The following is a 12,441-nucleotide window of genomic DNA, read 5'->3' as shown; positions in this document are numbered from 1 at the left end:
AGACTGTTGTGCATAAAAAACCCAGGAGATCAGCAGTTACAGAAATACTCAAACCAGCCCATCTGGCACCACAAATCTGGGTCCTGAAGCAAAAACCTTTTAAGAAAAAGATCTCTAAATATTTGCATGGGTATGAAAAGTATTGAAGGATGATTTTCCACGTTTTGTTTTTCTTTGTTTTGTTTTGTTTTGTTTTGTTTTGTTTTTGTTTTGTTTTTTGTTTTTTTTTGTGGGTTTTTTTGTTTTGTTTTTTTCATAATCTGATATCAGTCAAGGTTGTAATACTGAATTTGCTGAATCAGGCAGGACTAATTTACAACATGTTATTCCATTGCAGCTTTCGGGAATGCAAAAACCGTGAGGAATGACAACTCATCTCGATTTGTGAGTATCTCTTTCTTTTTTCCAACGAGGGTGTTTTACAGCTGTTTTGATTATCCTCCCTCTCGAGTATGTGTTTGCTTTGGATTAGATCAACATGGACTTTTGATCTATGATGTAAACACAGGCAAACGATTCCATGGCTTTCTATCAGCCCATCCCCAAAGATTTCTTTCTGATGCAATACATTTTCTTGGGAATATTGTTTTGCTTCTGTACTACATAATATTTTTCCTTTGCTTATCCAGCCCCCTGTTGCAATACCAATATCCTTTTTATGTTCTGCTTTTTATGGTCCAACATCTGAGCACTTTTGGCCATATTCTGATACAGCAACAGTAGAGTGGTAACTGTTTGTGCATAGCGCAAGATTCAAACAGAGCCTGTTGTGACCTCTCTTACAACCACCTCCAGATGTCTCTGCCTGAGTCTGTTCTGCTCATTCTCTTTTTTTATTTTCTCTTAGTGACTGCCCACTTTTTAAATGGCCTTGGTCCCAGAAGTTTTTTCCCATTCATTTTCTTCAAAGGAATTTCATTTAAAAAAAAAACAAAAAAAACAAAAAACAATCTGCAATAAAGAGTTATAAGCCATTAACCAACCCAACCAGCTCTGATGTGAATATACCTGTATTTATACAGCTCTGAGATGTATAAATATCAGAAAAAAGATAAAGGTACAAGACCTAACATCTTTCATTATGGAATGAAATACAATCCCATGAAGCATTGCAAATGATGCAATTGAAATAAAAATAAAGATACAATATATAGCTTGTAAATTACTGTATATAGTTGTTGATTTATAACTATTTAAACAATATATTTTAAGGTAATTGCAAAATATTCAGACCGAACCAGTTAGATAATTTGCTTCCATGGTAACAGTGACTTCTGATTGGTGGAGCTCTTTATGATTGTGGGTAGTGTAGTCCTTCACCAGGAATTCAGCTATTAAACAAATGAAGTTTAAATCACACTGGCTTGTGGCTTCTAAAAAATCATATATCGTCAGAGCTCATGGTAGGTCTGACTTGAAATTGTCAGAGCTGCCATGGCGTATTTGTTATTGCTAAAAATCTGTTTCTCTATGGAGAAAATGAATTGGATTGTTACTTCCTGAACTGTGCTGGACAGACTCTCACAATCACTCTCACAAACCATTCAACATATTTATGTTTATGCAAATCTGTTTGTGTGAGGTCTGAATAGTGCAAGGCTTGTGTAACCTTTCAGGACGTCATTGTGTTTGATCTCTGGTACCACTGCTCTTTGACAGTTTGGTGCTTTACCAGCTTCCTGTCACAGTCTGACCACACTAAATAAACATATACTAAGCTATATAGAGTGTACTTAAAGAGGTCAGACCACAGAGTATCTGCCAGCCTGTGATTTTCAGAGGTTTCAGAGGTATTTTTATTTTGTTTTTATTTCAATTACATCATTCGCAATGCTTCATGGGATTGTAGTTCAGTCCTTCATGAAAGACAGTAAGTACACGGTCTTGTACCTTTTGTCTTTTTTCCAATTTTCAAATACCTGTTTGCTTTAAATAAAAGTGTGTAATATTGTGACTCACATCAGAGCAGGTTGGTTTGGATCATGGCTTAGAACTTTTTTATGAAGGATTTGATGAAATTCCTATGGGAAAAAATGAATAGGAAAAATACTTTAGGAACCAAGGTGGCTGAAAAAGTAGGCGGGCACTGTTCCGCTCTGTAGAATGTGAACACATAATATTTTTAGTAATGTTTTGTATCTCAAGCACCATTTTATCATACAGCTACAAAGAGTTGCACCAGTGCACACAGAGTTGCACCATTATATTTGTCTTCCACTGAGGCAGTTGCTTTTGAAGAGCTGTTAAATATAAATAAAGAAGTTAAGATTTAAACTGCTCCAGAGACACTGGGCTGACTGTTCCACTCCCAAATGGTGTGTGGCGATGAAGACAAAAAAAGTTTCTTTTACCAGTACAGCAGCGAGGGGGGGAGAGGGGGGAGGTGGGGGGGGTCTTTTTTCCCCCCACAGTAGTCCATTACTCCATTACAAATCTATGCAAAATTGGCAACGTGTCTTATGAACAGGCCTGTGCTTGGAGGGAAAGCCTTTCCCCCCCCTTCTGCCTTACAGAAGGCTCAAATATCAGCCCGATTTGCAGTGATCACTGCCCTCGTTGTTCTGTGTCTTTTCCTGCCATCAAGAACCACAGAAAAGCCACGTGGTTTTTGCAGCAAGCCTGCCATTATTAAAGGCCTTGATGCAATGTCACCATAGGGGAGGGATGCCCTTCTTACTGTAAATCTGGTAATGGTTGGTCATATCTTGTTTTGACTGCAAACTAAGGGCCCTTTTAAGCAACAATAAAAAGAAGCATGTCATTAGCCAACCCAGCATGCACTTTTTAATGGGATGTGCTGACCAGTTCTTCTCTTTCTACAGGGGAAGTACATGGATATCGAGTTTGACTTTAAAGGGGACCCCCTGGGTGGAGTCATCAGTAATTGTGAGTATAATTATAGGCTCGATGGTGAAGTGTGTCCCTGTAATAGTGTCCTTGAACAGTTCAAGTTTACCCCAAAATTAGAATTTCATCATTATTTAATGTGCGCAAGGCCTAACAGTCTGCTTGGCACACATACTCTTGAAGCCAGTGGTCTATTATATTTAGCTTAATGCTTCCTTGTGCATTTGGTTCATATCTAGCTTGACAATAATGCATAATTTCTCACATATATATCAAAATCTAATCTGTAGCAGCATATATCTGGTCACAAATTTTAACCCTGTCACTCTGAAAAGGTTACTTTAAATTGTTTAATCAGATATTGAAGTAGTACCACTTGGCATTTGAGAAATAATTTATCAATCCATGTTTGTTATCCAACAGCAACTTCCTGTTAGTGTTGACACAGTCCAGTGACACAGTTAGTTAATTTGCTTATTGACAGGTTACAAACTCTCCTCTTATGTAGTACAGCTGTCTGAGTAACTAGTGAATCACCCAGTTTGCCACCATCCTCGTGATAAACACTAAAGAGAATCGAATCAATATGCAACCATTAATGATGTCGCTGTGACATCACACTGAATCTTCCTCCCCAACTCTCATTTTCACTCCCTCATGTACATGCAAACAGAGACATCCAAAGCATTTTAAGGCATCATAGGCACGCTCCCAACACAAATATTGTTAAAAAGGCAGGCTGCATAACTACGCTGTCAGCCACAAAGCAGAAATCCAGTTCAATGAAAAATGTCATCCAAGATGGTGGACGAAGAAATATTGATTTATGGTAAAAAAATGCATTTAATGCTAATTATTAAGTATTGATTACAAAAAAAATATATGTGGTATGTATTTTTATGCTAATGAGAGTATTCCGGCTTTAGCTTAGCAACATGCTAAGGGCAAACTCTTTTGGAATCAATTGTGAGAGAAGTCTTGCTTGAGTTTTGCATGAGGAACACTCTTTGTTTAATGCACAGAGTTGCTGCCTACCTAAAGGGGTTCCAAATCACTCACTTATGAGGGTCCATTTCAGCTTGGGTGCTACTTTAGAAGACAGCTTCCTAATGTAGGCAGAAGACAGCAAGACAACTCATTGGGTTTTGGAGTAGAGCCTGACTTTTCCTAAGGAAAGTGAGACCTTCATCTGTTTCTAGTTATCTGTTATTTTGACTCCACAAACATATACATTGTACCACACAGAAAGTGAGAGCAAAACATTACTTCTTTTCCACTGTTTGATTTGAAGTGCTTAAACAATCCCTACAGTTCTCACTGAGGTCCGACTATTCTAATTTAGTCCAGTTTAAAATGTTACATCTTTATGCAATCTTAAACAATAGATTCCTTTGTGAAGCTTTAAAAAGAACAAGTTTGTCCACAGACAGGCTATAACAAGATGCTACAGATTTGATCCCTGAGGGCTTTCCTCTAAAGTACAAAACAACATCTTAGAGTCATCTGATTCCACATCACTTTCCTTACTAGAAACTAGCTATTTTATCTGAAGATTTGAATGAACAGACGTCATACACAAGAGTTTTGTTCAGCGGAACGGTCATTAAAAACAACAGTAGTAAAATAATGGCCTCAACTGACAACTGTTATGAACAAAATTGCATAAAAATGCATTATGCCTCGATAATTTGCTTCTACTACAATACTATGGAGAATGCGCAAAATGATTGACAGGCAGAAAGCGTCATTGTCCACGGACTGTGGACACATATTTGTTTGCTGTTTACAAAGTCTACAGCTGTCACAGAGACTGGTGAGATATCTCAGGGCACTTATTTCATTAATATCTTTCAGGGAGTAGGAACATTTTTGCATACCTTTCCATGAAAAAATTGCTTACAGCACCTTTAAGGCTGTTCCATAAGGTAGACAGAAACATTATGCTGCCTTCTAAGATACCTCGTTTTTGCCAAATTCTGAGAAAGCAATGGTAGTGTTCGTTACATCTGTACTTAGAATTCGTTCAATACTGCAAAGTATTGATAAAATGGTTCAGTCTAATCTAATTTAAAACAAATGATATTGCTCTGTTCATCTTTGCTATGTGTTCTTATTCTCAGAGAATTGTAAAGACAGGCCTGCTGTGAGCTCCGAGGTTGTTTGTCAATGGTATAAGCCAACAGTCCGCATTATTTCAACGTAATTTAAAAAAATAAAAAATAATGTTAAATAGCAGAATTTCTGGTGAAGAATTAGACTATTCGTGATCCTGAGGGGTAAATCCACCAATCAGAGAATCCCGGCAAACAAACTGTGGCAGACGAGCCCAGCAGTGAACACCCACTACCATGATGCACTGAGAATAACGCAATAGAGGCGGAGTCCCCTACATTCTCAAACTACTTACTGTATATATATTATATATTTTTGAATAGATTTTAGACATCATCTGGGGACATGGGTATTGACCCGTGACCCAAATATATGATGTAAGAACAACAACTGCAAAAATAATCCGCTCAGATTTTCTTGGTATATACTGTATGACACTTACAGTTGAGAAGAGCCATCCGACTCGATGTTCAGTGCCGTTCTTTTGAAGTGGTCATAAAATGCTCTTTTTTTTTTAAAAATAATTTTATTATCTTCCTTTAGATTCACTGAAAACGTTGGTAAAGTTTTTTTTTTTTTTTAACACCAAAACGGAAAATAATTTTCCACTCTGTCTCTGGCCCTCAATCTGAAATGTTCTGTTTTGGCAGAGCCCCCTTAAAACTTCAACGTATATGCCCACTGTTCTGATTGACTAACATCGTACAGCCCCTTTAAATTCAGCTATATTTGAAACTTAATTTGATGAGAATGACCAAGTTCCACAATATTATAAAACTACATTTCATGGTTTACACATAACGCACATGCAACACATTTCATCTGAATATATTAACCTGTTCATCTCAAGCATTTGAAATATTCATGAATGAAAGTGTTTTTAACTGTCCCATCCTTCAATAGCAGTTCCTTTGCAAAGCTTGAATTGTATTATGACTAGTTCAAAAGAAATCCACGCCGATATGAGCCGAATAAAGCTAACATACATAGTCCAAAGCACGGTTAATAGATGCACAAACATACAGTATCACATCACTGGAAACACATAAAAATGATCAAAGACATGTTTATATATACCAACAATTAAAAATAGTGCAGATGAGCAAAAGAATGCATCCAGGACGCATTTGTGCTCGAAACAGAAAGACACAGAGCAGCTTATGAAACCGAATGCGGTCTCCTTTTCAGAGTTGTAACTTGACACCACGTCTTTTAAAAGCAGCGCCAGATACATGACAACAGTCAAAGACGCATGTCTAATGCATGTTCATATACAAAAATGATTAAAAATAGTCCAGATGGGTCCCCTTTGATGTTCAGGTATAGTTACGCCACATTAGGCCTGTCTGTCCTGCACTCTTTCAGTTTACAAACTGAAGCACCAGTGGGCAGGGCCAAGGATGTGATGACATAAAGTAGGCTTTGATGTTTTCGCTGTAGATGAGGTTATGAATTAATGGGCCCCCAAATGACATGGGGAAATCGCGGAAGTAGAGAACGAGGCTTTTTTGCAGCTCAGTTTCAGTAAATGCTTTTACTGCATTGGGGATTATGTTCTGAGTTCTGAAATGTACAATATGTTTTTATAGCATAATCACCTCTTATATGTCAAAATATCAAGGAAAATTAGATTTTTCCCAACATGACTCCTTTAAATCCAGCCTTTTTGAATGTGATGTCTCCTCAGCTTCCATGCGTTTATGGGATCGTCCAGTCGATCCACACTTTAAAATCTCGACAGAAATGTAAGGTCATCCGGGTATTTCTTACTTACCGTTTTATGAATACTGAGGATTCGGACATACTACTCCATTGACATACTATATAGTAGGGAAGTATGGATATTCGGATGCAGCGTGAGTGAACAACCGAAGTTACTGGCCATTACTGGAGTTGTGCAAAAGCAATAACAAACAGAGGTCTTTAAGTTTACAGAAGGTGGAAGGTCGGATTGGAGTTCCCTCAGGCGCAGAACGTTCCTGCATTCCTCGGCCTCATCCTGCCTCATACAAGACCACAAGATCATTCATCTCTGAAAGAGTACGGGAGAAAGAAAGAGAGAAAGACAAAGGATACTCTTTAGTGTTTGATTACTGTTCAGGCAGATTCCACAACAGGAGATCTTTAATAGGCCTATAAAGTATTGATGAGCTTGTGGCCCAAAACCACTAAGCCACTACTGTGACAGGCTTTTGTCACAACTGTAACTGCTCTTTTCAGGACTCATTTTCATTGCCATCTTGGCTTTATTATCAAACAAGTACCCAAAGAGCCATAAGTTATTTGATTATAGACTGTCAATTATTATAGACTGTTATTTTTATGTTTAATGCATTAATATGCACTAATATAACAATACATAGACATTAACAGCAACATTTTAATATATAAAAAATTTACGGAAACTTGCGTGAATATTTAAGTGGTGTCGCAAACGGATGTTATGTCAGAGTTATGAACCAATTCTATTTGAACTAGTTCACTGAAACCAACTCTGTCTCTTTTGATACTGAAGTTTTAATCATTAAAATATCTTAACACTCTCATACTAATAAATCAAGACAAGGGCAAGAAAATATTGTGAAACTAGTATAATGGCCAATTAAACAGAACATTAAAATCATTATGAACTCATTGTTAACATTCAAAATATATCCCCCTGCACTACTGTCAGTTACAAGACTGTTTTGAACTGTCGAATTTTTATTGGTGACTGGTTAACCGTTAACAGAATTATCAGTAGTTAATTGATAATTCTGCTTCACAATTTTCATATTTGTACTTTCTCATACAAACTATGCTCCATGCATCGTCTTATCTTATAACCACCTCATTAATTCTGTTTATATGATGAGATAATAAAGGCTGTGTGTGCTGATACTGATGTTTTCCGCTGGACACACATCTGTGTTGAGAGTGGGTGATGAGACACGTCCCTCTCCCCCACACGTGAAGATCTCCTGTGAGACTTCCTGTCTCAGCTCACATTGAATACAATGAACAATGCAAGCCTCACCATGGATGCCTAAATATTCAATCTACAGTACTGTGCTGAAAACAGCAAGACACCTTTAGTTTTTCTCTGAAATGTATGTAATACGAGTACAGTAAAATATAATGAAAATTGTTTCAGAATGACATTTTACTTTATTACAATTTGATTTGACATTACTGGCCTTAATTTTGTTTGTTTTTTAGATAATTGAGGAGAAATGTTGCACTACAAATGAACAGTAAACACAAAAAAAAAAAAAAAAAAGTGAAATTTTTTTGGTTCCAGAAGTTTTTTACCCATGCATTTTCTTCATAGGCATTTCAAAAAACAGTTCTAAGCTTTGAACCAAACCAACCAGCTCCAAGATGAATCACAATATTACAAACTTTGATTTTAAGCAAACAAATTATTGAAAATCGGAAAAAAGACATAAATTCTAAGGTACTTTATTTTATGTGGGAATTAACTACAAACACTTGAAAGCATTGTGAATTACGTAAACAACTATTTCATTGATAATATGTTTGAAATACAACATAATTGAAATTATTGCAAAAGTTGCAAATACATACAAATGTATACAGTACACTAATGAGCCAAAACATTATGACCACTCACAGGTTAAGCGAATAACGTTGATCATCTCCTAACAAGGCCACATTTCAAGGTCTGGGTAGATTAGACAGTAAGCGAACAATCAGTTCTCGTAGTCAATGTGTTGAATGCAGGAGAAATGGGCAGGAGTAAAGACCTGAGCGACTTTGACAAGGGCCAAATTGTTATGACCAGACCACTGGGTCAGAGCATCTCTGAAATGGCAAGGCTTGTGGGATGCTCCTGGTCAGCAGTGGTGAGTGCTTACCGACAGTGGTCCGAGGAGGGAGGGACAAACCACAAACTGGCAACAGGTTGTTGGGTGACACCAAGGCACATCGATGCGTGAGTGCAACGAAGTCTATCCCATCTGGTCCGAACTGACAGAAGGTCTGCTGTGGCACAAGTCACAGAAAATTTTAATGATGGTTACGAGAGGAAAGTGTCACAACACACAGTGCATCGCACCCTGCTGCATAAGGGGCTGCATAGCCGCAGACTGGTAAGAGTGCCCATGATGACCCCTGTCCACCGTTGAAAGCACCTACAATGGGCACGCGAGATTCGGAACTGGACGTTGGAGCAGTAGAAAAGGCCGCCTGGTCCGATGAGTCTCGTTTTCTTTTACATCATGACCGTGTACATGTGTGCCGTTTACCTGGGGAAGTGATGACACCAGGATGCACTGTGGGAAGACGACATGCCGGTGGAGGGAGTGTGATGCTCTGGGCAATGTTCTGCTGGGAAACCCTGGGTGCGGCCATTCATGTGGACGTCAATTTGACACGTGCCACCTACCTAAACACCGTTGCAGATCAGGGACACCCCTTCATGGCAATGGTATTCCCTGATGGCAGTGACCTCTTTCAGTAGTATAATACCACAGGACACCTTCAGGGGTCTTGTAGAGTCCATGCCTCGGTTGGTTGGTGCTGTTTTGGACCAACCGCATATTAGACAGGTAATCATATAGTTTTTGCTCATTGGTGTAAGTTGTTTGAGAGTGTAGGAAGACTAACTTAATTACATTTTCCGCAGTGCTTCATGGGAATGGGCGGTCACTGCTGAGCTCTTTTGGCATGATTATGGTTTCCATAGTAACATTGACTTTTCTAATTGGTGGAGCTCTCTTCAGGAATATGGGTAGTGTAGTCCTTCACCGGGAATTTGTCTGTAATACTTGATTTTCTAAAACTGAAGGTGAAATCACTCTGAATTGTGCCTTCTACAGAACTCTACTATGGCTTAACAACCTTTCAGCTCCTGGAAAGTCTGTCTTAAAAGATTTATACGCTATTGCTAAAATTCAGTTGTTTTATAAGAAAATGAATGGGATTTTACTTCTGGAACTTACTGTTGCACCCAGTTTAGGCTATGTGAGAGTCAACTGTAAACTCTCATATAATTGTGCTTTGATATTTACCTTTCGTAGATCTCTTGGAGAAATCCCGTGTGGTAAAGCAGCCCAGAGGAGAGAGGAACTTCCACATCTTTTACCAGCTGTTGTCTGGAGCGTCAGAGAACACACTCAGTAAGACATCACTTACAGATCATTGGATAATGTGCTATCTGGATAAATTCTACACAATCCATTCAATAGCTTTCAGAACATAGTGTGGAAAACATGTTGGACACATCCAAGGGTACTTTAAAGGCTCTGAGAAAATAATTTATGGTTCATTCATAGTTTGTTTGCACTCCATTGGACCATAGCCATTGTTTGACATTGTTAATGAAAGAGAATGCAATAACAGGCTTTGATTTCAGGCATCAAAGGCGTGAGTAGAGTACAATACCTCAAAGCAGTAACCTAATCTGATGGCCACTGGGCCTCAAGGGATAGCTGGTACACTGATATAAATGCTTGAAAACTCTGATTGTGTCTTTCAGAAAAACTGAAGCTGGATCGAGACTTCAGCAAATACAACTACCTTAGTCTGGATTCTGCAACTGTCAATGGACTGGACGATGCTGCATGTTTCAGGACAGTTAGAGTAAGTCTGCTCCTATAAATAATGTGTGTGTCAGGGGTGGAAACTGAAAAATCATACTCCAAAAATGTAGTGTAAGTAAAAGTACCAGTCCTAAAAACTACTCAAGTAAGAGTAAAAGAGTAGCTCATTTAAAAGTACTCATGAGTATTGAGTACTGAGTTGCGAAAGCTATGCCCCTTTATAATAAAATCTGTATGCTGCAATTTCAAGATGTAGAACACATACTGTAATTTACCTTCCCTTTTATGGTTGTTTTCCAGAAAAAGAATAAAAAATATAGGTATTTTATAGGTATTTTTGGCTGCCAACTAAAATACATCACTTATCTAAGAAAAACTCTACATGAATCTGATTTCAAAAAAATAAAAGGGCGACATGATTACATGATTATTGTAATGTATGAAACAATTACATTAAAATAAATGTATGTGTTGGGTCTAAAATGCCCTTAATGCAGACAAAGGGAGTTATTGTTGCACATAAAACGTTCAAAACAATGCAAGGAATGCAAAAAAACGCTAAAAAAGCAGGGTCACTTGGCGTGTCATGTCCCACACAATAGAGGAGGTAGAGCAGGGGTGGGAAAAGTTGTTTGGTACAGGGGCCACATCGGGCTTTAAAGGAAAAATTCACCCAAAAATGAAAATTCTCTCTTACTCATCCTCATGCCATCCCGGATGTGTATGACTTTCTTTCTTCAGCAGAACACAAATAAAGATTTTTAGAAGAATATCTCAGCTCAGATCAATATTTAAGTCAATTTTTACTATAAATTCTCCTCCCTGCTCAGTCAGTCTCCACTTTCACTTTCTTCTTCCTGTGTTTTTGGTGATTCACATTCTTCATGCATATTGCCACTTACTGGGCAGAGAGAAGAATTTCTATCAAATATGGACTTAAAAATTGATTTGTTTTTCACCCACATCTATAATATCACTTCTGAAGTCATGGATTTAACCACTGGAGTCATATGGATTACTTTTATGCTGCCTTTGTGCTTTTTGGTGCGTCAAAATGCTTGCACCCATTCACTTGCATTGTGAGGACCTACGGAGCTGAAATATTCTTCTAAAAATCATAATTTGTGTTCTGATGAAAAAAGAAAGTCATACACATCTGGGATGGCATGAGGGTGAATAAATGATGAGAGAATTTTTAATTATGGGTGAACTATCCCTTTAAGTAGCACATGGGGGCCACATCGTACTCCTTTTGAGATATAATGTTCTACATTTGATTTAATTATTGTATCTTTAAATAGTTCTCGTAGTCAATAGAAATAGAAATAGTTGTGTTCTCATTCTAATGAATGTTCTGCAATTTTCTGAAGTGAATTTGTGACTGACTGGGACTATTCTGCCTGAAGTATTGCTCTACAAAGGTTGATACTTTTTCTACATTAGAAAAAACTTGATAAAGGCTAAGCATAATTATAACTTATTTTATCATCTCTACTTTCCTGGTAATTTATTATACAAATTAACACACTCTCTACATCAGGGGTCAGTATTATTAAAAATCTAACAATATTATTAAAAAATATTAATTAAAAAAGTCACTGTTTTATTCTATTACATTATTGCTTTTAAAGCTACTCAAGTTATTCAGCCAAAAGTAGTGAGGGGTCTTCTTGTTATTGTAAACCACACTAGACAGTGGTTTATTCGGTTACATGTACACTTCAAGTCCGACATTTTGATACAAATACGTTTTTTTGTCCCACTGTTTGCGTTCAGTTTAGACATAACCAACTGCATTTACATTAATAGCTCTCCAAGACTGGCATTGGCGGAATTATAAAGTGTATTTGATTGTTTAGGCGCGTACGCCTGTCAATCAAACAGCATATAGCTACAGATGCCAGGAAATGTTATATTTTATCTAGATCAACCAGCCAGT

General features: G+C 37.6%; 1 protein-coding gene and 1 long non-coding RNA gene across 6 annotated transcripts in view; one reads left to right on the top strand and one right to left on the bottom strand.

Moving 5' to 3' along the window:
- Positions 1-12,441, top strand: part of LOC127446742 (unconventional myosin-Ib-like) — a 160,940-nt gene that overhangs the window by 96,316 nt on the left and 52,183 nt on the right. For all 5 annotated transcript variants that reach the window (XM_051707909.1, XM_051707908.1, XM_051707907.1 and 2 more), the window contains exons 6-9: positions 338-384; positions 2,823-2,886; positions 9,981-10,079; positions 10,439-10,542. In XM_051707909.1, coding sequence (XP_051563869.1) covers positions 338-384; positions 2,823-2,886; positions 9,981-10,079; positions 10,439-10,542 — 314 coding nt within the window. The remainder of the gene's footprint in view (positions 1-337; positions 385-2,822; positions 2,887-9,980; positions 10,080-10,438; positions 10,543-12,441) is intronic.
- The window catches only part of LOC127446751 (uncharacterized), a 12,823-nt gene continuing 6,900 nt past the window's right edge, over positions 6,519-12,441 (bottom strand). Inside the window, exons 2-3 of the long non-coding RNA XR_007898244.1 lie at positions 9,972-10,055; positions 6,519-6,991 (exon numbers count right to left, since the gene is read on the bottom strand). This is a non-coding gene — a long non-coding RNA (uncharacterized LOC127446751). The remainder of the gene's footprint in view (positions 6,992-9,971; positions 10,056-12,441) is intronic.

The sequence above is a fragment of the Myxocyprinus asiaticus genome, chromosome 10 (assembly GCF_019703515.2).
Source record: "Myxocyprinus asiaticus isolate MX2 ecotype Aquarium Trade chromosome 10, UBuf_Myxa_2, whole genome shotgun sequence".
Lineage (NCBI taxonomy): Eukaryota > Metazoa > Chordata > Actinopteri > Cypriniformes > Catostomidae > Myxocyprinus > Myxocyprinus asiaticus.
Note: the sequence above shows the minus strand (reverse complement) of the source record. Positions and strands in the feature narration are given on the sequence as shown.